The 27,789-nt window shown below is 41.0% G+C and overlaps 1 protein-coding gene across 1 annotated transcript in view; it reads right to left on the bottom strand.

Moving 5' to 3' along the window:
* The window catches only part of LOC124613980, a 50,658-nt gene extending 33,753 nt beyond the window's left edge, over window positions 1–16,905 (bottom strand). Inside the window, exon 1 of the mRNA XM_047142766.1 lies at window positions 16,805–16,905. Coding sequence (XP_046998722.1) covers window positions 16,805–16,832 — 28 coding nt within the window. The 5' untranslated portion in view covers window positions 16,833–16,905. The remainder of the gene's footprint in view (window positions 1–16,804) is intronic.
* Window positions 16,906–27,789: the final 10,884 nt, after the last annotated feature.

Below are 27,789 nucleotides of genomic sequence, written 5' to 3'. Positions count from 1 at the left end.
AGTTAAAATTTTTGAGTTCGACAGTTCTTTGAAATTGCCTTCCCCTTTGTCTGAATTACTTCCAAGCGGTCATTCTGTTTGCGTGGATAAAATAACTTCTTGTCATTCAGTAGGTGCTAAAGTTGCAATAACAAAGCCGTTTTTAGAAACCCCCATACAGCCTAATAGTTAAGACACTTGGCTGGTATGCTGAAGGTAGATGACATGGGTTCTGTCACATACCATTTTTCTTTTTTTTTTTATCCTGCAGCCACTATGACTCAAAACACAAGGAAATTAAAGACATTAGCTGCTAGTGGGCGTTGATTTATATCAATGGGGCAAGTTGAAAATTTGTGCCGGACCAGGATTCGAACCCAAGTCTCCTATTTACTAGGCAGATGTGCTGACCACTACGCCATCTGGAAACAGTGGTCACCACACCTGCACACACTACCCCAGCACGCCTCCCATCAGACCCAAATTCTCAGCTTCTACCACACACTACTGATGTAGTGCCACTGTTCATTAGTCTCATTGTTTGTGGCATCTCACCAATTCCCGTAAGAGACTGAGCTTACTGTGCATCGGCACTGAAGGAAACATTGCCTTTCATTGCCTTAGTTGTATACCGGGTGATCGAAAAGTCAGTATAAATTTGAAAACTTAATAAACCACGGAATAATGTAGATACACAGGTAAAAATTGACACACATGCTTGGAATGACATGGGGTTTTATTAGAACAAAAAAAAGCAAAGTATTGCTAGACGCTTGAAAGATCTCTTGCGCGCGTCGTTTGGTGATGATCGTGTGCCCACCCGCCACTTTCGTCATGCTTGGCCTCCCAGGTCCCCAGACCTCAGTCCGTGCGATTATTGGCTTTGGGGTTACCTGAAGTCGCAAGTGTATCGTGACCGACCGACATCCCTAGGGATGCTGAAAGACAACATCCGACGCCAGTGCCTCACCATAACTCCGGACATGCTTTACGGTGCTGTTCACAACATTATTCCTCGACTACAACTATTGTTGAGGAATGATGGTGGACATATTGAGCATTTCCTGTAAAGAACATAATCTTTTCTTTGTCTTACTTTGTTATGCTAATTATTGCTATTCTGATCAGATGAAGCGCCATCTGTCGGACATTTTTTGTATTTTTTTTGTTCTAATAAAACCCCGTGTCATTCCAAGCATGTGTGTCGATTTGTACCTCTCTATCAACATTATTCCGTGATTTATTCAGTTTTCAAATTTATACTGACTTTTTGATCACCTGGTATATCGTGTCTGTTCTTTCGGACTTGTCCAAAAGAACACACCATTTCGAGTCTGCAGCCAATATGAACCAAGACACAAAGGAATAAAAGACATTAGCTGCCTATGGGTGATGATTTACGTCAATGGGGCAAGTTGAAAATTTGTGCCGGTCTGGGATTCGAACCTGGTTCTCCCGCTTACCAATCAGATGCGCTGACTCCTGCGCCATCTTAACAGGATGGACACCATACCCACAGAAACTACCCCATTATGCCTTCTATCAGACCAGATTCTCAACTTGCACCACTGCACCACACACTACTGATATAGTACCTCTGCTCATTAATCTCATTTCTCGAGGCATTTCGCTTATTCCAATAAAAGTTCGAACCTGGTGTGCATCTGTATTGAAGGGATCACTGGCCTTCATCGCCTTAATAATATATGCGGTGTATGTTTTTTCAGACATGTCCGGAAATTTTGAAAGGTGGTTTGCAAATATAGTTCTCGCAAATCTTCCTCGAGAGTCAGTCATTGTGATTGACAATCCTCCATACTATCTCAGATTCGTGGAGAAAAACACCCGCATGGTATGATACCAAAGTGAGTATGTTGAAATGGCTGCAAAAGAGGCATGTTGTCTATAATGAGAGCATAAGGAGTAAGTTTTGTTCACTTTAATTCAAGAACGTACATCTGCTAAAATCCCGTGTAATTGATGCCATGGCAAAAGACAACGGCCACACTGTTGTCTACTTACCACCCTATAAGTGTGATATGGATCTTTATGGACGACAATATTTCAGGGGACACGTCCAAAGATAATCCGTCTAAGATTGCTTGTGATGACGGATCAAAGAGGAATATAACGAGAGAGGAATAAGGAATATAATGAGACGGATTATGAGTGATTTACGAGGATGAGTCAGATGAAAACCTTAAATTTGTAATAACAAATCAAAATTTCGTGCCATTAGCCTGTAAGTTGGTAAGCGGGCTACAAACAGCGTGGAGAATGGCCTATAGGTGGTAGCATAGTGCAGATGCACACATACCGTCGCAGTATCAGAATAAAGATGGCTGCCCCACTTGCGACGTGCGCCAGGGTAGAACAGCGTTCTGTTATTCGGTTTTTGCGTAGTGAAGGTGTGAAACCTATTGAAATTCATCGACGAATGAAGGTTTAGTACTGTGATGCATGTTTGTCACAGCAGCAAGTCTACGAATGGAGTAGGAAGTTCGCAAATGGCGTGACTTCAGTGGAAGATGCTCCTCGTCCAGGTCAGGCCCTACGAGTTGTGACTCCACAGAATATTGCTGCAGTTGAAGCCATAGTGAAGAAAAACCACCGAGTGACACTGAATGACATTGCAGCATGTTTACAGATTAGTCATGAGTCAGTACACCACATTGGGCATGATGTGCTCCAGTTTCACAAAGTGTCTCAAGATGGGTGCTCGGCAGCTGACTCCTGAAATGAGAGAACGACGTGTTCATGCTTGTGAAGAACTTCTTCGGCGCTTTGAACGAGAAGGTGATGGCTTCCTTGCAAGAATCGTTACTGGGGACGAAACTTGGGCTAACTTCCACCAACGGGAAACGAAGAGAGCGAGCAAGGAATGGTGCCAGTCCTTATACCAAAACCAAAGAAGTTTCGAACAGAACCATCAGCAGAGAAGATTATGCTGACTCTGTTTTGGGACGAAAAAGGCGTCATTTTGGAGTATTACATGCCTAGAGGGACCACTGTCACCAGTGCATCATATACAGATCTCCTAAAAAATCATCTGCGGCCTGCAATCAAATCAAAGCGACGTGGGTTACTGTCAGCAGTGTCCTTTTGCAGCATGCCGATACAAGGCCCCACACTGCCCGTACAACAGTTGCAACAATCACAGACCTGCATTCTGAGTGTCTTCCTCATCCACCGTACTCACCAGACCTTGCCCCAAGTGATTTCCATATGTTCGGGCCACTCAAAGACGCAGTGGGAGGAAAGAAGTTCCGTTCTGATGACGAGGTACGCCATGCGGTGCATGAGTGGTTGCGGGGAGTACTAAAAGAATATTTTTCTAAAGGAATTTATGCACGTTGTAAGCGCTGGAGGACTTGCATTGAGCGTGGGGGAGATTATGTTGAAAAGTGATACAGCTTTGTACCACTTCTGCACAATAAATAATATTTAAAAGTATATTTAAGGTTTTTATTTGACTCACCCTCGTATGTGTATATACAATTCAGTGTTATATTATGTGAATAAATGTTCAAACTTTTACTCATTCTTTTTTTATTGCCACAATGTAAATTTTACTACTAGTTCTTTTTAATTTAGAATTGTCTATGAGAACGGATATGGGATTAGCAGCAATAATCACCATCATTCAACATGAAACTATCAATTTGGATTTAACGAACCCTTTAAGCTTTCGTTACACCCCTGTCTCACTTTCATAGCCATACGACAGCTGCTATGTCGGCGGCTAATGAATCACACTGTCAATGCACATGGAGCAAAAATCGTACGTAAACGCAAGCGTGTTGCCAGCACAGAGTGACATTAGTGCGTCCAGTTCCCTCCGCACCAGCCCTTTTGCGTCCAGTTCCCTTCACTCCCAGCACCTCCCCTCAGTATTCCTTCTTTCTGTTGTGAAAAGACTGTAGAAACTAATACGTGCGAAGAACGTACAGCATAACAGAAATGCTATTTCAAAGTACAAAATCACTATTTTGCAGCAAGTCTTAAAGTCTTGTGGAGATCTCTGGTTGTGTAAACGAACAGCCTTTCTAGTGTAAATATCTCCATTAGTACACAAATTCTTTTCTGTCAAGTTTATGTTGCTTGTACCGCGTACCTATTTATGTAATCAGATGACATGTTGAAGACACTAAGTGTAATAACTACTTTGCCTGAGCCGCGCTGTCTTCGGCGCCTTGCCACGGTTCGCGCGTCTACCTACGTCAGTGGCTCGAGTCCTCCCTCGGGTAGGTGTGTGCGTGTGTGCGAGCGCGCGCGCGCGCGCGCGCGGGTGTGTGTGTGTGTGTTGTCCTTAGCGTTAAGTTGGTTTAAGTTAAACATAGTGGTGTGTAAGCCTAGCGACCGGTGACCTCAGCAGTTTGGTCTCATAGGAACTTACCTCAAAATCTATTAAAAATCTAAGTGATCTGTAGTGTCAACGTTTATACATAAGTAATACTTAGGCTGGAATTTACAGTTAGACTGAAATGAGTCACATAAGAAGAGCAAATTTTTGGTTATCCACAGCTGGGGGTTTATTAGGCTTACATCTGTTACATGTTATAATTAAGTAAATGTTGAAGTAGCACACTGATAAGAAATTAAAAATATGCAGATAGGTGCATTTTTATAATATAAACAGATATATCTACTCTCAGGCTAGCAGGAGGAAAAATTGTTGATTTTTGGGTGGATCTATTGACTTTTGTGGATGAGGTAAGACAATTGTTCATTTAGAATATATCAAAAAACATGCCAATAACTAAAAAGCAAAGTTTGGCTGTGTCAGGACTGTGTGCTGTTACGATTGCATCGATTATATGTTACAACTAAGTAAAAGCTGCAGTAATACATTGATTATTCTTCGAAAAATATGTAGATATATATCGGAATTCGTTCTTCATCTTGTATTACTTAGCTGTCCGCCCCGATAGCTGAATGGTCAGCGTGACGGACTAAGAGGCCCGGGTTCGATTCCTGGCTGGGTCGGGGTGTTGTGTTGTCTTCATCATCATTTCATCCCCATCCGGCGCGCAGGTCGCCCAATGTGGCGTCAAATGTAATAAGACCTGCACCAAGGCGGCCGGACCTGCCCCGTAATGGACCTCCCGGCCAATGACACCAAATACTCATTTAGCTACGCAACCAACACAGCACAACAGTCACTTCAGAATGTGTTAGAGTCCTGAGATTGGTCGTGGCCGGACGAAAAACGAGCAAACCGGTGTCAACCGACTTCTGCCAATTCAGAATTAGGGAAACATCACTATTCTGTTTGCGAACGTCAGTGTAAACATCATCTTTGTTTACAGCATGTAACGGTTTATAAGTCATGTATTACGACCACTGGAGGTATGCTCTTTTAGTTAATTTATTTTCGCATTTGCATTTATGTTCAGTCTTTAGTCAGAGACCTCCACAGAATTTTTATTTGAAATAGTGTTTTGTTTTTTCTCTACTAGAAAGACACGCAGATTACCCCTAAAGTGTAAAACAACACGAACATGTCATAATACACTCTTCCACCAGATGTGGAGGTTTAAACCTTTGAAACGCATTGTAGAAATAAATGAACAGTGACTGGTAACATTTAAGTAGTTGTTTCATTGGATGTGAATAACGGTCGAGATAAAGCCTAACCTAAAATGTTTGCACATAAATTTGCCATTTTATTTATCAGCAAACTCCTACAGAAAGCCTTCTTGCTAATTTACGGATACCAAGAGACGCAGTAACCAATTTAAGAAAATTTTAGAGCCTTCTTGCTAATTTACAGATAACAAGAGACGCAGTAACCAATTTAAGAAAATTTCAGTTTCTCCTTGTATACCATGAATGGCGTATTAAAATGTCTACTACATTGTTGCTCATGAGTAGTGAATCTGACGCACCCTTTAAGCTTGCTGTTGAGCACTGAACTTGGGTTGTGCAGGCTACTTTGGAAGACAAAAACTGTTGCTTGTTTTTCAAACTGTTCTTTTAACAGAAATGTAACCATAATAAACTTTGGTAAATATGGCAGAGGCGGTTGAAAACATGTCCATGACAAAGATGAACGAAAAGCTAGGAAAATTAAATGTCAAAAATTAAATGTTGTCATGCAGACAATGGGCGATTTGATTCAGTGATAAAATGAAATGTCATTGCAATTTAAATGCATGTAATGCACTAACAAAGCAAGGCAAGAAATAAGTGTAGCTCTCAGCAACTGCTTAAAACTGAGAGAGCTGTGAGTAATGCGTGTACAGGAAAATAGATTGTGGCTCAGCCTACTGAGAAAGATTGTCAGCTTGAACGGATGTTAATTCTCGTCCTGGAGGCACGCCAAACATGGCGTGTGAACAAACGCTGCAAGGCACATTTACAAGTTACCCGCAGGAAACAAAGCTGACGATGGACGAGTTAGTTTAAAAAATGCAAATTAAGGAATTCGGCACTTGACAAGAACGAAAACTGACTGACGTCAATGCACAGAAGGCAGCATGCAAGATAGTGTGCGACACAAATTAACCAGTGTCTCAATACAGGTAAATTACCTGGGTAAATCACGTGGCCACACAATTCGAATTAAACACCACTCCAAGAGCAAAACCACTACCAGCGAAACAAGTGAAGCGGGAAGAACACTGAATGCTACCGGCCAAAAAGACACAATGTTAACTTTCCATGCCGGACTGCAGCAAATGTGTTCGGAAGCAGGAGCTATGACAGTGTTCCCCTTACGGCAAATCTGATTCCTTTTACTGCAGACGAGAAAGAACTCAAAAATGAACAGCGTTAAAAGTTTGAAGACCAAGCTAACTGGTCCTCCCGATAGTCTGCATAAAAGATGTGATTACGAAGATAAATTTAGAAGGGGCATGGCACATCGTGCTTAACTACTAAAATTGTGGACAAATACCTAGCAAATATCATTAACTAGCATCTAAGCAACAAAGTTGGTACACTCTTCCAAAATGAGGTTTAGAGAAAATCATACACCACACGTACAGTATTCTGGTAGATCGTCTCGTTACAAAGGGAAACTATCCATTCAAAGGGCATTGTCTATCCAGAGGTGTGTAATGGGGACTTCTTGCCTCCTCATTGGCTGGAGGAAGTTGAGTAGTTGGCGTCAAAAGCTGCAGTTTGCTGTTCCTCATTCCCAGTCACTCATCCACTCAATGACGTGTAACCCTGTACCTCAACAGGTGGGTCACTACCTACAACTGTGCTATACTAGGTGCTAACCATGTCTCCACTTTGTTTCTTTGGAGTCACGCATGTTCTGGTATCCAGAAGAATATCGCCCGCTTCAATTTGGCCACTGTTTCTATGACAGACAGACAATACATCGTAAGGCATCTAGAATGTCTTAAAAGGGAAAGTCAGATTTAAAGAACGCAATCTTGGAATGATAATAATTGTGAAAACATAATTATTATTATTTATTGGTTTGGTCAACTAAGTACCACATGAAGTACCTTATGTCTTTTCTTTTCTCTTTTCCTTGTTTCCCGTAGCTCTTCATTATGTCCCTATGTCGTTCTTTTCTTTCTTCTGTCCGTATTCCAACTGTCTTTTCCTTTGTTTTCTTCTAAGAGCCCTTGACACTTTTTACTTTTGCTCTGAACTTCTCTTTTTTCCTGTTTCTTCTTCCATTTTTCCCAATTCTCTCAGTTTTGGTTCAACTCATTTGATTCACATCACTGTTGTTTTTGGGTTTCCTTCAAAGGATTTCAAAATTATTTTTCTTATTCTTTTTTCATCTTTTAGGTGTCCATAGAATGTAACTCTTCTTTTCCTCGTTGCATCTAATATTCGTTCTGTTCATTCATAAACTTCTTTATTACTTTTTAATTTCCATTTTCCTTTGTCATATTTTGGTCCCAAATTTTCTTCATTATTTTCCTTTCCTTCTTTTCCATTACACCTAAGTCTTTGGCTGTTTTTAACGAAAGGCATTCTGAAGCATAAAGATACTGCCGTCTAATGCCAGTATTATAGTGCTTGAGTTTTGCTTTTATAGACAAAGATTTCTTGTTACGCATGTTCTTTTGTTAACTGAACAGCAACTTCCATTTTCCTTGCCCTTGCTACATTAGCGTCCTTGTCCAAAGAAACTGGCTTATTACACTAGTCAACAGCCGTTTTGCATCTGGGATGTGATACCTTAACTAGTATGTGTTTTGGTGTGTATAATCCGAATATACTTTTCAAAATGTTCTAGCACGTACCATTTTTGAGTTTTTAAAGGTTTTTTATTTTTCGTATTCAGTGTTTCGCTTTTTGCTATTCTTCTGTTTTGATGTTTAATTGTTTGTTTTTGATTTGCAGAGGAGAGCTAGAAGATTTACAAATCGTCAGTAAATGGTTGGTGTGGTAATCTAGAGATGTGAAAGAGATCCTCAGTGAGTGTTTCCTGTGAAACATAACGCAAACTTTTGTGTTTAAAACTTACGCTAAGAAAAATGGCAACTAGTAAATCTCGTTGCTGTCTAAACCACCCCGACAACTTTTGTTATGTGTGTGGTAAATTCACTCCAAAAGCCCAAAGAAAACCAATCACTGATTTCGTTAGGAAATTTTGATTGTCCTGTTGGTGATCAAGATAAAAATTTTGCACCTCATATTGCTTGCATAACCTGTTCTACAACCTTAGCCGAGTGGTTGAAAGGAAAATGCAGAGCCATGCCATTCGCTGTTCCGATGGTGCGGTGTGAGCCTAATGACGATTATTCAGACTTACAAATATTTCGGGACATTAAAGCAAAACTAGACATAAAATAAAGTATCCAAATGTCTCTTCAGTGCAACTGCCTGTGCCCCATGATGAGGGGTTACCTGTTCCTGTCTGTAACATGAAACCCACAGAACCAGACACCATGTCAAGTGAATCAGTAGGTATTGGACATGTAGAAGAGTACTGCCCTCAGTATCATGACACTTCGCCTCAGCTCTTTAATCAAATGGAATTGAACGATTTGGTTCGCTATCTAAAGCTTTCGAAACAGCAAGCTGAACTCTTGGGGTCGAGACAGCAACAACGGAACCTTCTAGCTCCAGGGACAAAAATTTCCTGTTTCAGATCAAGAGGTGCTTCCTTCGTTCAATATTTCGATATGCAGAATTCAATGTGTCTATGTAGAGATGGATGTCAATGGTCTGCTGATGCAGCTAGGTGTGCAACATAAGCCACAGGAGTGGCGACTGTTTATTGACTCCAGTACAACCAGCTTGAAAGCAGCACTACTGAATAATGGCTATGGCACCTTTATCTTACGCAGTAGACTTATGAAACCATGACTCTACTGCTAGAGGCAGTTAAATATAAAGATCATGAATGACAGCTTTGCTGCGATTTAAAAGTTGTTGCACTCCTTACAGGTTTACAGGCTGGATTCACGAAATACTGCGCCAAGAAGCACTATACAGTCAAGGAACGGCCTATAAGGAAGTCATATGTTCCCGGAAACGTAAATGTTAACAATACCCCGTTGGTTGAGCCCGATAAAATCATTTTGCCTCCCCCTCATATCAAGTTGGGCCTTATCAAGATCTTTGTAAAAGCTTTAAAAGAAAAGTTTCCCAAATTAAGTGAGGCAAAGCTGAAAGAGGGTATATTTGTTGGACCACAAATAATAAAATTGCTGAAAGATCCAACCTTTGGTACCAAACTCACAAATATCCAAGTAGCTTCTTGGTCTTCTTTTAAAGCATCTATGAAGGGGTGTTTGGGTAATACAATCGACAAAAACTATGTTACCATTGTGAATGATCTGTTGGACAACTATAAGAACATGGGGTGTAGAATGTCGCTTAAAATTTACTTTTTACTTTCTCACCTTGATTTCTTCCCGGAAAATTTTGGAGCCGTAAGCGATGAGCATGATGAACGCTTTGACCCAGACATTCTTACCATGGAACACCGTTACCAAGGCCATTGGAACCCTTCGATGATGGGTGACTACTTCTGGGGTCTTGCTAGGGAGAGTGATGAAATGGCAGACAAAAGAGCTCCGTCGTCGAATTTTTCAAAAACTAAAGACGATTAAAGGTGAAAATATCTTCTGAATTAATTTGGTTCTTTTATTGGCATCATGTCCATATACACATACAAAATAGTATTGATTTCAAACGTTCTGAATGTATATTTTTGTTTGACTTAATTCTGTCAATATTCGCTATTACCATTTTTTATTCTGCTGTTTATCTAGGAAAGGTGACATCATAGAGCAAAACTGATTTTACCAGTGATTCAGCACCCCAAAATTAGGTAAAAATAACCCATTTACAAATCAGATGCAGGAAAAAGGTATAAATTTGTTAACTAGTGTTATTTCATCTAGATGTTTAATTCTTCCTTAATCAGTTTCCACGTATTTTGATGCCTCCTTCGCACCTTTCGTACACACTTTTTCTATTTCATTGTAAAAATACAGCAACCAGCCACTTTTTAATGCGTTTTATTTATGCCAATATGCATTTCGGGTTTTCACCCATCTTCAGCTGGCAAATTACATGTATCTTCAGTTTCTACAGTGGTACAATCTCGACAGCAATTTGGATGCTGCAGCTGGCCTGTGCAAAAGCAACGATTCCAATCATTTACTTCAATTTCGCGAGTTTAAAGTTACGCATAGTGCGTAACTTTAAACTCGCGAAATTGAAGTAAATGATTGGAATCGTTGCTTTTGCACAGGCCTGCTGCAGCATCCAAACTGCTGTCGAGATTGTACCACTGTAGAAACTGAAGATACATGTAATTTGCCAGCTGAAGATGGGTGAAAACCCGAAATGCATATTGGCATAAATAAAACGCATTAAAAAGTGGCTGGTTGCTGTATTTTTACAATGAAATATCATTATCCACGGCCACAGAGCTCAACAGTCCAAATATAATTGACAAATTGTTATTCACACTTTTTCTGCAGAAAACGTACAAAAGCCTGCTATTGAAGCTCTCTCCTGTAGGAGATTCATCTGTATTGTTCCATATTCTATAGATTAAGATGGGATGGTAATATCATTTGCAAAAGCCAAACAGTCAGTCTCAGATTATTCCCCTTTCTCCCAAATATGATTTTCTAAAGTCCTTCTTCTTCTTCTGTTCTTTTCCTCCATTCCAAGATTACGTTTCCTAGTACACAACAGAACAGCAGTGAGAACAATCCGACTCCTTGTCTTACACCAGCATCGATCTCAAATGGCTTCGAGGTTTCACCTAAAAAATTTAACTTTGTATATGTTAGGGCGTCACTGATTTGTTGTCAGCCCCATAACTTTTTTAAAGATGTTGAATAGTTTTTTCCTGTCCGTCGAATCATATGCCTGTTCAAAGTCTACAACACTGCAATTTTCCACGTTCCAGCAGTTACTGAATCTTCCCAGCGACCTTATCATTCCTCCAATTTTTAATGGTATTTTGAATAGCTTCCGTGCTGGGGAGAGGGTTTCTGAGTTTGTGTAGCTCCATCCTGGAATTTATTCTAGAATTTTTGCCCTTGGTTCCTCAAAATTGGTTATTATTACTGTTATCACTAAATGTGACAAGGTTGCAGAATGCAGCATTAGTTATCTTTTGCAGGGGAAAAACACATTTTTTATGATACTGGGCAATACAGTCTTAAAATGTAAATAAATATGATATTACATCAGCTCTATAGTTAAGTATAAACTCAAGGAAATTTGTGCTGGTCCAGAGTTCCAACCTGGATTCCGGCTTATCGTGAGCTCTCACCTTAACCACTGTGAGTATCCGTGCATGCCTCCCTCCAAACTTCCCTATGTCATAGATGCTCGCATGTTTCTTGTAATTCCCGCATAGGGAGAGACAAAGTTTTCCTCCTCATTTTGCCTTGCTTTAGCATGAGCTACAGTTAGTGACAACTCTGCATTTGACAGTGTCGGCATAGTTCGATGCAGATGTCTTCAGATGTGTCTGAATGGAGTGCGAGAACTCTGGGACATAGTCACTACGACACATGACAGTTAGGATCGGTCTGGGAGGCGTGCGCGGATATCTGGAGTAGTTAAGGCGACCATTCGCAGTAAGCGGGAAATTCAGGCTATAGTCCCAGACTGAAACAAATTTTCATACGTCTATAGTAAACCATACAGTAGATGTGATATAGTATTCACGGTCTGCGAATATATTTCATAATTTAATACAGCTGTAAACCATCAGCAGTGTTTCTTCCTCTAGATTTGCACGCTAACTACCATTGTTATTATTAAAAAATGGAGACATAAAAATATCATTCATTTTACAAACATAAATAACAGGTTAGGAAAGGAGAAGGTATAGACCATAGTTTGTTATGAGTAACCATCCTCGCATTTATCTCTAATGAACTGGGGAAATCACGTAAAATATAAATAAGAATTACTGGACCATATAAACTATCATTCTTCATTCATACCATATGTCGACATCTACATATACATCTGCATACAGCTCATTAAAGCACCATATGGTGCATAGCTGAGGGTACATTGTACAACTATTAGTCATTCTCTTTCCTATTCCACTCGAAAATGGGGGGGGGGGGGGAGGGGGACGACTGTCTGTATGCCTCCGTATGAGCCCTAATTTCTCTTATCTTGTATTAGCGGTCTTTACGCCAAATGTACTTTGGTGGTAGTAGAATCGTTCTGCAGTCGGCTCCCCAAATACCTGTTATCTAAATTTTCTCAATAGCGTTTTGTGAAGAGAAATAGGTATCCCTCCAGGGATACCCATTGGAGTTCACGAAGCAGCTCTGTATTGTATGGAACAGGGGACCAAAAAACGACGGAGAGGCTTCGTCCCCGCCGTAGACCTCAGTGATTCACAACCCCACAACAGGCTACAGCAGTCCGCGCACCCCACCGCCGCCGCACACCGTACCCAAGGTTATTGTGCAGTTCGGCCCCCAGTGGACCCTCCTGGGAATGTCTCACACCAGACGAGTGTACCCCCAATGTTTGCGTGGGAGAGTAATTATGGTGTACGGGTACGTGGAGAAAGTGTTTGCGCAGCTATCGCCGACATAGTGCAACTGAGGCGGAGTCAGGGGAATAAGCCCGCATTCGCCGAGGCAGATGGAAAAAACCGTCCACAGACTGGCCGGCACATCAGACCTCGACACTAATCCCCCCCGCTACCCGGAAAGCAGTGCGTTAGACCACGCGGCTAACCGGCAACATACATTGCGCGTAAGGACCAGAATTTAGGGCTCATACGGAGACATACAGGCAGTCGTTTTTCCCTTGCTCTATTTGCGAGTGGAACAGGAAAGGAAATGAGAAGTAGTGGTGCAGGGTACCCTCCGCCACGCACCGTGCGGTGGCTTGCGGAGTATCTACGTAGATGTAGATGGACCAACAGTAAGCTATTACAGCTCCACTTATTTAGTAGTAATAATACACAGTGTCGTGACCGGAATAAGGTTGACGGTCCAACGTTCAGGATCATGGAAATTAGAACAGCGATACCAGTTAGTAGACAGTAGAAGAAGTTCGCTAGTCTGCAGAAGAACATGTCGATAGCTTCAGTTGACGATAATTCTCGAACTGTTATTAACCTGTCTGATAAAGATTTGACTGAAGTTGAAATTTCTGTTCTAGCCAAAGGAGGCAATTTCGCTGTGACGCCGTTGAAACTACCCACGGATTATAGCAAATATTGAGGCAGTGATCCGTCAGCTTACACAGCAGTCGGCTGATGTAATTAGGATGCAAATAGTCAGCTAACAGTAATTTGTCGCAGGCACAAAGAAAGGCGCTGAGGAATATCAATGCGGATAAAAACATTGTCGTTCACATTGCAGACAAGGGTAATGCCTCGGTCCTGATGCGGAGTGAGGACTATCATGGAAAGATCAATAATATTTTCGATCCCACCAATTATTAAAAAAAAAGTTTCAGAAGGACCCGACTATGAAGATTTTAAAAATCGCTAATCGAGTGGTGAAAGCGTCTTCACTCTCCTCTGACGATAAGAAACTCCTCTGCAAAACAGAAACGTACCCCACTAGGCTCTGTGGATTACCCAAATTGCACAACCCACAGATTCTTTTGAGGCCTACTGTGAGGGCTATAGGGTCTGCCACCCACGAATTAGCTAGACACCTTGCCTCACTGCTGCAACCTTATGTTAGTGGAACTGATAGCCATATTGAAAATTCATGCCATTTCATTGACAAGTTAAAAGAAATCCGCGTGGTCCAAGGTGATATCCTTGTTAGTTATGATGCTGTGTCGGTATTTACCATGATTCCAGCGAAGAAAGCTATCTCACGTATAGCTGACATTTCTCCAGAAGATATTGTGGAGTTATTCAGGCACTGCCTCACCATGACTTATTTTCAATACAATAATGATTTTTATGAACAGATTGACAGTGTGGCTATGAGCAGTCCTCTCAGTGCAGCTGTTGCCAATTTGTTTATGGAGAACGTTGAACAACAGGCGTTGCAGACTTCCAGGAAAAGACCAGCTATGTCGATGATACTTGTGTAGTACGGGCAAACGGTGCAGAGAAACTGGATGCCTTCCTGACACATCTCAACTGTATCAATCCGAAAATACGATATACTGTGTATACGAAGAATAACATCCAACTGGATTTCTTGGATGTGTCTGTCATCAAGCGAGAGGATGGGGCGTTGGGCCACAGAGTATACAGAACAGCCACGCATACTGAACGTTACCTCCATAAAGATTCTAACCACCACCCCAGACAGAAAAGAGGGGTGATTAGAATGTTGACAGATAGGGCACACATAGTTTGTGAACCGACTTAGTTAACCCTTTCAGACCTGAATTTTTTCTGGCAGAAGGAAAATTTTTCTTTGTGCTCTAATGCTCGTAGGTGATTCTTTTACGGGTTTAGATGCTAGATTTATACACATATACGTACAATTTCAAAATTTGCTTTGTACACTTGCCCTCATTTTACGGACTAAAATAATAAGTCTTGAAATATTCACTGTTCTAATAAATAAACTGATCATTCAAGAATTACCACGCAAAATAACAATATAACATTCAGTTATACAGTGGAATATATGTAACGAACCACTTCCGTGTATTCTGGTGGCCACAAGCTGCTGCGTACTGCTACATTCACTTATTGATAATTTTATAGTTATGCGCCACAGGCGACAGCACTTGTGCATGATGAAAAGATTTAACATTCAAAAATGTGTACATGAGGTTTCCATTGAGGAAAAATGTTTCTGTTGCAGATAATACACAGCAAACACAATTGTAACCAGAGGGTCTGAAAGGGTTAAAATACGAGCTTTAACATCTACGGTCGACATTCAAGAAGAATGGTTATTCTAACCACTTTACCCTTGGGAGAAAATCAGGACCGATGAGAAATGACGGCCGCACAAAGGGAAAGTTTTCCTTCCGTTTGTCAGTACGATTACAGATCGCAATGGGAAAGTGTTGAGCAAGTACGGTGTGAAAACTATCTAGAGACCCACCGGGAAGACGAGGGAAAAGAAACACGACTTGGCTACACCGAGTGAACATAAAATTTCTTGTAGTTGTGGACTGGTTTATATTGGTACCTCAAAAAGAAGTGTTAACACACGCCTCGTTGAACACAAGAGGAATTGCCGCCTGAGACATACGGATAAATCAGCCGTAGCGGAACATCTGTACCAAGAGGGTAACCATGAAATAAAATTCACAGAGACGAGTGTCGTATCAGAAATTCGCATTATCGTTCGCGTACATATAGTGAGGCTATTGACATTTAGAAACACCATGATAATTTTAACAGAAAAGAGGAAGGTGTTAAATTAGATACGATTTGGATGTCAACATTGCAACGTAATAATGATAATCGATTACTTTCAATCGAGAATGCTGGCATTACCAGCGATAATGTTGTAGCCGACGTCACGTTATAGACTGCGGTGCCCTCTGCACTACCTCCTATGTACTCGGCGCTCCCTCGAGTTGTGGTTGCAGTTCGCCATTTTACCTCTAAAGATGTCTCCCGTAGTCGGAGAGAAAACGTTAGGAGAATGTTTCATACATCGACCGCGGCCTACTAGCCCGGAAGTTTTAAGTGATGTCAGTACCAGCCGTGAAAGCCATTGTCTGATCGAACTACTAAGTTTTTTTTTCTAAGTTTGACTCGATTTTGTAATGGCTGAAATAACGTCACATACCCACTGAACCAGTGAAGTTTACGTCGTTTCCTCCTCCCTCTCTGGATGCTTCACATTTTTTTATAGGCAGTGTACTTTTTGTATGAAGTGGGATAATATCTTGAAACAGTGTATATCAGTCACAGAGAAAATTTTTAACCCAAAAGTAAGCCATAACATCATTCTGTTCGTGAAGTTCTTGTACACCCCTACTTAAGAAACCCACCGATTCCTCCAGTTGATATATGAGATTATGAAGCTAGTGTCTCACTACTGCACTTCTATACAAAGAACTGTGTAAAAAAGGTGTGTGGAGCTTTACAACGTACATTTTCAATTGTTTGACACAAAATGTGAAGGATGTTAGTGACAAAGAAAATGTTTTCAAACCCAGTCAGAAGGCGTCTCCCCTTTCTGATTGCTGGAGGAGTATTTTATGTGCAGCACGTAACTGCCTCGCCGACTTGAAATTCAATTACATGAATGTTCGATATTAGTATATTAGATGCATTCGATTACGTAATATTAACGAAAACTCACAAAAAATGAACTGGCAAAAATGAGTAGGCTACCGTAACTATTAAAATAAAGATTTTCTTAAATGATTCCAGATGCGAATGAATGCTGGTCTAGTTCGCACTAAAACGCCACGATCGCGATGGAAATGTATGACCGACTCGCCTTCGAGCTTTACTCACCAAGGCAGAGAACAAGACAGACCCTCATCGCGCTACTTTGGTACCAGATGTCACCGCTGTTTTATATAGCGGCGCAGGCGTAGCTTCAGCCATTCCCCGCTCACTGGTCACGACCGTGGCTATCCTTTGCGCCAGCTTACGGGCCGTTATCTCCCGGGCGTGCCTTATCTGCAGACCGTCTAGCAGGACAAGCGCCGATGACCAAAAAACTGGCATTTCTAGCAACCTGCGGCTGCTGCGAGATATATGTGGCAATACCAGAGTTAGAAAGTTAACACGTCATCGAAAATTGAGTGGATACTTCCCGAACAGCATGTTGGAACGATTACAAAACGACTAAACCTACTGACAACACTTACGGCGTTACGAAGACGTCCATCTCCAAAGAAAACAAAAACTATAAAAAAAATGTTCAACAAAGAAAGACAGGAAGAAATATTAAAGTTTTACAACATCAGGTACTAGAAGTTCACGTCTTAATGGGTTTGTGGTCTGCAATCAAAAACTGGCTCATCAAATATATTCCTGCTGTTGTTTCGGGATTTATAGAAACTAGCAAATGATTACAGCGAGCTGCTCCGCTCGCTCACCACTCTCTCCTGTCCTCGAAAGAAAAACCTTGCAAGCCTCACTCAGATGCTGTCCCACCAGACATACAGACATATCAGTTCAGTATCAGTGTGTAATGGGTATGATCAGTAGCAAGTGTATCCATGGTTGTGAAATCTCAAAACTAGTTTGTCATTCACCGCGAAACTAACATGGGGTCCTTCCTCCACAACCCAACAGGTCCCATTCCACTCCTCCCCCACCTCCCTCCCCCCCCCCCCCCCCATCCCCCCTCCCCACCCCACACCCAAGCCATCACAGCCAAGACAAGCTATCTATTTCAGGTCCAGCGTGCACCCTTGCAAACCATTTATGAAAATATATTTATGTACAATCAGGCTACTACTCAGGTTACCAGATCAGCATATTACACCCACAGGTTGTTCTGGTCCTACGCTTTTATCTTTGGATACCTAAATGATAAAATGATTCCTTTTTGAATGATTGTCTGTCCAAGCATAGCAATGGGAATGGCTGTTTTGTGTTTACTGGGATAGCAGCTGTCACAGTGGTAACAAATTCATGCAGACTAAGATAATAACAGCTATGACATCTGAGATTGTGGCAATGCAACGACAATTTCTGTACTCTGAGAAGCATTTGTGTGGCCAGATAGTTCTCTCTGAACCCAGATCAGCGTATGAATCACCTCTACCGTGTACGAAAGGAACATCTAGTGGCATTCGACATGTTGAACCAGACGTTAATACTCAAAACTAGAAATCATGATGTGAGACCTTAACTTTTCTCGACGAATTGAATCTTCAAATAACTTACGGGCTTGCTGCCACGTGACGTCGTCAACCACCGCCGATATTTCGACAGGAGCACACCCTGCCATTCTCAAGGCACAAATGCAAGGAGGAGGAAATGTACAAGGAAATTTAATACCTCGGTTCACAAAGGAGAAACAAGGAAGATACTACACACAGAACAAGTGTCAACACAAACAAAGATAACAAACATCAGAAATATCGATAGTGACTATTAATCAACAGGTAAGGTAGCACTAATTCTGTCCCTCTGTTTTTTGATGAGAGACAGAGCCGGATTCCAAGCAGCATTTAAACAAAATCCACCATCTCTGTTAATAAGGTTGCTTGATAGTTTGACTTCAACAGCTTCCTTAATAACACTCTCCCAATACCTGGACGTGCAAGCCAGAATCTCCTTGTTGTTGTATCCATAGGATGACCGGTGTCAAGGCAATGTTGTGCAATAGCGGATTTGCTCGGCTGTTGTAAGCGTGTGTGAAGCTTATGTTCAATACACCGGTCTTCCACAGTCCTGATTGTCTGACCAATATATGATATGCCACAGCTGCAAGGAATACGATAGACCCGAGCTTTGGGCAAACCAAGATCATCTTCTACGGACGCTAACAGGGCCTTAATCTTAGAAGGTGGTCGAAAAACACATTTCACACCATATTTCTGCAAAATACGGCCAATCCTGTTGGAAATGCTTCCTGCGTAAGGCAAAAAGGCCGTAGACTTAGGTGCCACTTCGTTGCTATCGTCTCTCACCCGTTGCACAGGAGAATGATAGCGTAACGCACGTTTGATCTGCCTCTCACTATAACCATTCTGACGAAAGGTGACTTCTAGATGTGATAGATCAGCTGCCAAACTTTCAAGGTCTGAGATAATGTGGGCCCTGTGAACCGAGGTACGAAGAACTCCTTCACGCTGAGCTGGATGTTGACAACTATCAGCTCGCAGATACAAGTCAGTGTGAGTAGGCTTCCTATAAACAGAATGTCCCAACGTACCATCAGTCTTCCTTTTGACCAACACATCAAGGAAGGGAGGGCATCCATTCTTTTCCACCTGCATGGTGAACTGAATATTCGAGTGGATTGAATTCAGGTGTTCCAAAAACCGATTTTGTTTGTGTTGACACTTGTTCTGTGTGTAGTATCTTCCTTGTTTCTCCTTTGTGAACCGAGGTATTAAATTTGCTTGCACATTTCCTCCTCCTTGCATTTGTGCTTTGAGAATGGCAGGGTGTGCTTCTGCCGAAATTTCGGTGGTGGTCGACAACGTCACCCGGCAGCAAACCCGAGAGTTATTTGAGAAATCATGATGTTCCCATTTGTTGTGTGAGAACTCATTCCTCGAAGTGAAACAGCAGACAAGTTAGCCAAAGCAGCAACTTACGACGGAGAGGGGGACCATCTTTTACACGTCCTGAAATTAGTAAACGGAGAGAACTGGAACGCAGAATGATAAGATTTATCTAATATCTTATGCAGAGATTAACCTGGCGTTGATGATACAGTTCTCGCACGAGAAAGTCAATACTGTAGAGTCTAGAAGATTTGAGAACACCGTAACCCTCTTCACGTCCAGCCACGGCAGTTACAGAAAACAACTACATTGCATTTGCCAGTGGGCATTCCCATTGTGCGACTGTGGTAAGAAAGTGCACGCAAACTATGTCATCTCTGATTGTCCAACCAGGTATTATACTACCAGCCATTTGATCAAAATGTACTTCCATCAGCGGACTTGTATAACCGAGTTACTCTGCATAAAAGTCTTTGCGGTTAAACTTGGTGTCACTAACTATGAGGAGGTGTACTGTAACGATTACTGTTAATGTCTTTCGAAGCTGGACAATGGCCGAAACGACCAAGGAGATGATTCTATTGAAAAGAAATGTGGTCGAGACAAGGCAGTTATGTTATGCATCTATGACTGCCCCTTCCCATGCCGCTTTTATGCGATATATTTCCTAACATGCAACGAGTTGACAAAAGCCACGAGATACCTTCTAATTTCGTGTCGAATCTCCTTTTGCCCGGAGTAGTGCAGCAACTCTACGTGGCATGAACAAGTCGTTCGAAGTCCCCTCCAGAGATATTGAGCCATACCGCCTCCATAGCCGTCCACAATTGCTAAAGCGTTGCCGGCGCAGGATTTTGTGCACGAGCTGACATCTCGATTATGTCCTTTAAATGTTGAATGGATTCATGTCGGGCAGTGTGGGTGGCCAAGTAATTCACTCGAACTGCGCAGACTGTTCTTCAGACCAATTGTGCCCAAGTAACATGACATTGTTGTTTGGGAAAATGAAGTCCATGAATGGCTGCAGATGGTCTCCAAGGTGCCGAACACAACCATTTCCAGTCGGACCAGAGGACCCAGTCCACTCAACGTAAACACATCCCAAATCATTATGGAGCCAACACCAGCTTGGACAGTGCCTTGTTGGCAACTTGAGTCCATGACTTCGTCGGACTGCGCTACATTCGAACTCCACCAACAGCTCCTACCAACTGAAATCTCGACTCATCTGATTAGAGTACGGTTTTGCAGTCGCCTAGGGTCTAACCGACATGTTTAGGAGGCCAGAAGAGGCGTTGCAGGCGATGTCGTGCTGTCAGTAAAGGCACTCGCTTCGGTCGTCTGCTGCCATAGCCCATTAACGTCATATTTCGCCGCATTGTCCTACCGGATATGTTCGCTGTACGTCCCATACTGATTTCGGCACTTGTCTGTTAGAACTGACAGTTCAACCGAACGCCGGTGTTCGCGGTCGCTCAGTGTAAGCCTTCGGCCTCTTCGTTGTCCGTGGTGAGAAGTAATGCCTGAATTTTGGTATTCTCGGCACACCCTCGACACCGTGGATCTCGCAATACTGAAATCCCTAACAATTTCCGAAATGGAATGTCCCGTGCGTCTAAGTGCAATTGCCATTCTACTTTCTAAGTCTCTTAATTCCCATAATCACATCGGAAACCTTTCCACATGAAACACCTGAATACAAATGACAGCTCCACTTTTTTTTTTTCCTTTATTGATTTTCAATTCCCCCCGAAGGGGGCGGGCTGGCAGCAGCTTAGTACGCTGCTCTACAGCCTACAGACTTTCATTTTAAAAAACGGAAGAAGAAAAGAAACAAGAAAAACAGGCAATAAAATGGTGACGCCAAGTGTAAAATGGCGGAAAAATGCGGAAACTTAAAACAGAAAGCAAAAGGGGTTGGCAACGTTAATAAAAGACACAGGAATCAGACAAGTAACATAGTACACACACAATTAAAAAACACGGCGACAGTCTGGCTTCTTGAAACGTCCCCTTTGAACAATTATACAGGACTGTGCTTAACCTGACACACAATATTTTTTAGCGCAACGCAATCTGACTTTCAAAATTCCCTACTAAAGAATGGCCTTGACAAACATTAAACTATACCTTTCATAAATCACTTACCTCACAAAAATCTTCGCTGCTCAAGCTACTGCAATACAGCGAGCGCCACTACTGCCAGCTAAATAAAAGATTCAAACTACTGAAGGCACTAACTACTGATAGGGGTAGTTAGCAAATGAAAGATATTAATAGAGAACAAACAATGTATTTACCTTAATATCATCACAAGTCATAATATATATATCAGTTCATGACAAATTGCAAACCTCCGCCATCTCTCTCCCCACATCCACCACTGCTGGCGGCTCACCTCCAACTGCACAACGCTACGCGCTGTTCACAGCCAGCTGCCTAACACTACAATGGCGAGTATTACAACAATGCAAAGCAGCCACAGACTGCACACAGCACAGCCAGTGATTTTCATATTGAGCGCTACGTAACGTTGCCAATAAGAAAACATAAACAGCCTACTTACATAGAGAAAACATAAACAGCCTACTTACATAGCCCCCATGCTCCCCACAAAAAATTTTACAAATTGGATTGGGCAGTGGCCAATACAGATTTGAAAAATTTTTTTCATAATTACAATAACAAAGAAATCAAATGCACACACTTATTGATACAATGTTGGTCAAAAGCTAAAATTTTCTCACAGTCCATAAAGATAGTCCTGATTCATCACAGTAAAATAGCAGTGTTTTTCTCAAAGTCTGAGCAGTAAAAGAAAATGCACACAGAAGTAGTGGATTTCCATGCTGTCTTGAAGAAGTAGTGTTGTCCTTCCAACGGAAAGACAGTGCTGACTCTCGACATGCTGACAGGTAGTGGGCCACAACAGAGCAAACCCACTGCAGAGTCAGTCGAAGTTTTGATGAATATTGGTAGGTAGGTCATCACAGAGCAGACCCACCGTAGTCCTGGTAGAGATTACGATATTGGTGGGCCACCAGAGGTGCAGACCCACTGCAGTCCTTGTAGAGATAATGGTATTGGTGGGCCACCAGAGGTGCAGACCCACTGCAGTCCCTGTAGAAATAGCCAGCAGCCATCTGTTGTGACTGTGCAGGTGCACAATCACCATTGAAGAGTCTTGCGAATAATATAGCAAGTCCATAAACCACCACTTGTGCACTCACAAAGTTTCTGGAATTGTCCTTAGAACCAGCAATGCTGTTATCCAGTCCCTTGCAGAATTATTAACAAACGTGCAAACACTAACAGTCCCTACTTCTCACATATTGTCCATGTACTATGACCAACAGAAACGTGTGCAGTGAAATGTAACTTACATGTTAATAATAAGATGATCTGGTGTCAATTACAATTTTATAAATTTACAACATGAAAATACAATTACAAAGGTACAAAATACATCATTAAAGAACATAATAATACAGATAACATTTGTAGTACAGGCTTTACAAAAGAATAGAAATAAACATATACATCAGTGGAATTATGACATGAGTACATACATAAAGGATCACAATAACTTTCGAAACATCAACTTCACACATGAGCATTAAACAGAACGGAATTAACAATATCTAACATCTTTACAAAGTAAATAACATATTATTAATGCCAATTATATTCGAGGATAACAGTATTCCTCATCATAGTGAATGTAGCTTAATATTAAAAGAGAAAAAAATTCTATGAAACTGTACACAGAGACAGGAAGAAAACAAATACACAAGGGTACACAAACATATAGTGGGATAACACAAAAGGGAAAGGACAGGGTTCATTTTCAGTGTAACATGTGGTACTGCAGTCCAACCCAAAACTTCATATATCTTTCCTCTTATTTCATCCTTTGTTTCCACCCAAAAAATTCTATCTAAGCATGCTTTCTGTATTTATATGTTCATACATTTCTTACCTCAACATTTATTTCCAAGAAAATCCTACCTAAACCTGTTTTCTCAATGCATTTCTTTACCTATTCTCCATAGTCAGTTTCTTACATAGTCTACCCCCTCTTAAGCTAACTTAAATCTACTGAGCTCAGATGCTAAACTAAGGGACGAGGCAATGCAGCATCACATAACAAATCAACACAAACAGCAATGCAAAAAATGCAAATTGACAAAGCTAGCAGCATAAATGAGCAAAAGTCAAATTCAATAACACTATGCCTGGCAAACAGCAGCAACTTATACCTAAACATGACATAGCGCAAGCAAAAAAAAAATAATACAGTAAAAACAACAATGCAGATAAGGGAAATGTATATTCACATCTTAATATCTATGTAATTAAAGTGGTGCACCACAAATTATTCTACAAAAGAAATTACCAAGTACTTGAAAAGAAAATTATAGATGCAGTTACTGGTATTAGTCCCTTCTTATTGTTCTCTCCATTTGAAGAGCTCCTTTTTCGAAGAATGTGGATCAGAAAATAATTATTTAATAAATCTGTTGACAGAAAGTGTTCACATTAGCAAATGCATTTCATTTTATAAAAGCAATGCTGCAACACAGCTGAAAAACAGGTATCAAATGAAATAAGCAGTTACGCAAACCAAAGCATAAAAATATCATTCAATAGTCATGTGACATTTCATAAGTTAGTAGAAATTCTCTCAACTCTCGTAGAAAGACGCTTGTCGTAATCAGGTGTGCAGATGTACGAATATTTCCCATCAATTCATAAGCATTTCAGTAATTAGCACAAAGTGCGAGTAATCATATGTTTTCAAGTAACGAGGGTGTCGCATTAGCGATGAAAGGCACACCCTAATGGCTTGTTCTCCAGGTGTTTGACACGTCCCACGCCCCCTTTTTTTTCTACCTGTGCCGCTGAAAAGGGCTCGCAATAATGGCTTTTTCTCCAGGCGTCTGACACAGCTGGATGCCCGCGACGCATTACGTGCAGGTGGTCACTTAACTTTCTTACGGAAATATTTACCGCTACAGTGACAGCCTCACATAAAAATATTTCACAGGTCAAGAATTAGCGTTGCAAATCTGTAGAAACAAAATCCTATAAATATAAGTGTCCAAAAAAAAATATTCGTCAGCATTGTGATACAGTCACACATTTCATAACTCTTAAAGTACGTTTCTTGGTTTCCAACATCCTTTTCATAAATCAGAGTCCCTAAACACTACTCATTATTCCTTACCTCATTATACATATACATATTCGTCGACACTTCTTCAATATTTCATCGTGAGAAATACGTAGCATAATAAACATTCCTCAACAACATAATACACATCGTCGTCGTAATAATAACATCATAACACCTCAGTCAAATCTCAAAATCGTCGTAGCTTCCTCCAATAATTAAAAAAATTCTCTGCTCATGTCAAAAATGTCATCTGCCTCAAACGTACTTTAAAAATCATAATCCCTTTACCAAATACATCATTCAAAGCTCTCATAGTATCACAATGGTTCCGAAAAAATATGAACAGTTTACAAAGTACAGACAAAATACAGTTTCGTAAGTGTGAAGTTATCCAACTGTGTAATTACGTAAACATCTGTCACTGATATAGTAAAAGCGTTTGTCTGTCTCAGTTAAATGATCAGATAGCTGTGTAATTATGTGTTGGAGAAATATGGTACCGATGTGTAAAGTTGTATAAGCAAATACCATATTAGCTAGGGTTCCTTGTGGTTGCCAAACACATGGTACACAAAGTAAGCGTGTACCCCCCTGAGGATTAATGTAATTATACCCTCAGGTGTTACAGATTACAGCAATGGAATGAAATGTATCACGCAAAACTTTCTTTGTAATTCAAAAATCTTTAAAAATAAATGTTTTAAGTATAAAATTGATCACTCAAATACGTGTACTGTAGCGCTAAACTGTGCGTCTTGTAACATAATCTCTGTGGAAGTGTCGTAGTTATCGTCCTCCGAAAGCTAAGTTCTGCAGAAGTCAATGTACTTACCTCATGATAAACAAAAGTGAAATGCTTTGCGTATAGATATCATAGTTATTATGGTTATTGGCGTGATGAAGAAAGTACTGTACAGTAACGTATTGTTGTGCCACAAAAAAGGCTGTCTCATTGTTGCTATACCACAAAAGTTACTACTAAAACCTGTTTTACTTTCCAGAAGAATTCAGAAAAACTGTGCAGATATAAAATAGATACACCGCAAAAGCAACATTGTAAATTGTCACTCATTAGTAGCGTCGTGATATTATATGGCAAAGACAAAGTTAAAAGGCAGATTATCTGTCAATAAATGGTTTTACATGAGAAATGTGGTGCAATCCTTTACTCTTCCTAGTACGCAGACTTTCAACTTCAAAGCAATTATCATGTTGTTTACATCGGTAAAGAATGCTAAATCTTTTCTCAAGGCTAGCGTCTTTGTTATTTTTCCCTGAGCCAGCGGCCGCACGCAGCTGCCTGCTGTGCTAGTCATTGTCTGTCTCTTTGTTGGCGCGCGCCGTTATTGGGATTTGGAGACCTAACTTCTACAAATTCACCGTGACGAGAGGGCCCTGCTCTGTTTAAAGCTCGCCAGTTCTGATGGAATTCAGGTCTGTCGTTATGTCGGTAGTTTACATAGTTTCTTGTTTGTCGGTCATGTGGTGGAGAATTTCTCCCTGAATCGTAACTGTGCGTCGAACTGTTGCGCCTGAATTTATTCTGCCTCCCTTGATAATAATTATTCTGGTTCCCATATTGTCTGTTACTCTTATTGTCTCTGTGATAGTCATTACCACGGAGAGGTGATCTTTCCCTGTAATTATTACTACTCTGCCAACGCTTGTCATACGGGTGGTGTCTGTTTTGGTCACGATATGTGTTGTGAGAATAGCCTTGTCGTGTCCAGTTATTACTTCTTTCATCGCGGAATTGCGACGGATGTGACCTGTAATTGTTGTGTTCCTGGTTTCGCGTTCCGCGATTGTCAGTGTCAATTTCTAATTCTTGTAACAGTCCCTGAAAAGCTTCAATGTCGTCTTTGCAACGTCCTGCCAAAATAATATGTCGTAAATGTTCAGGTAATTTGATTAAGCAAATGCGGATGAGTTCTGAGGGGCTGTATGGATTTGACAGGTACTGATTCTTGTGCAACATGTCTTCAAAATATTTCACAAGACTGGAGAATTCAGATTGTTCGAAATGTTTCATCATTATGATGCCATGTTTTACACGGTCTTGTGTAGCTTGCGACCAATATGCTGAGAGGAAGGCATGGTAAAATTCTCCTTCACTGTGGCAATCGTGAATGACCGATCGCAATCTCACAGCTGGTTCATTCTCTAAGTAGCCACACATAAATTCTAATCTGTGCTCCAATGACCAGTTGGGAGGAAAACAATGAGAAAATTGATGGAGCCATGCTTGTGGATGAATGTCGTTGCCAGAATTCTTAAATGTTTTGAATTTACGTGTAGTAATGAACAGCTTATAGTCAAAATCATCATGTCGGCGAGTAGCATATCGGTCATTGTTACGTCGTGTCGGCGGTTCCATATCGAAATTCGGTGCACATTGCCAGTTTCTTTCATAACTTACGAAATGCCCTGTGTTATTATTTTGCGTCTTTTCCGTATTTCTAAGTCCCTCTTCCCGTGTTGGAGCGCGAGTGTCCTCTGAAATACGTAATTCTTGTATTACCTGTGTCAGCTGATCTTGTACTTCCCGGATTTCTCTTTGGTGTTGTGTATTAATTTGATTCTGATTTTGTTTGAATTTTCTTATTTGTTCATACTCTTCTGTGTCAGTGAAGGCTACGGGTCTTGTGTCATTCAGATCATCATCTACCTTTGTAGATAAGTTAGTGACCTGATCCGAAAGTTCGGCTACTTTCTCCGATAGTGTACTTATTTCTTCAGTGTATTTTTCTGAACCGAGTTTCAGAGTATCTACTGTGTCCTTAAAGTTTTCCTGAGTTTTTGCAAGTTGCGTAACCGAATCGGTAGATGCAACTGAGTCAAATTTAGCTTGCAAGGTCTCATGATTTTCATGAACAATAATTTGCAGTTCTTTTATGGCTGCTTCGTGATTCTGTAATGCATTTTCATGCCGCGAAAAAATAGGTTGAAAATGCTCACAAATTTGTGTTTTTACGTCATTACAGACTTTTTGACATTTCGATTCAATGTTATGTAACTCAGTAGTTAAATCTTCACGTGTTTGTTCAAGTGTTTGTTCCAATGAGTCTAACTTTTTAAGATTTTGTTCCACTGTGTCTAACTTTTTGAGATTTTGTTCCACTGTGTCTAAC

Source organism: Schistocerca americana, chromosome 4 (genome assembly GCF_021461395.2).
Source record: "Schistocerca americana isolate TAMUIC-IGC-003095 chromosome 4, iqSchAmer2.1, whole genome shotgun sequence".
Taxonomy (NCBI): Eukaryota; Metazoa; Arthropoda; class Insecta; order Orthoptera; family Acrididae; genus Schistocerca; species Schistocerca americana.
Note: the sequence above shows the minus strand (reverse complement) of the source record. Positions and strands in the feature narration are given on the sequence as shown.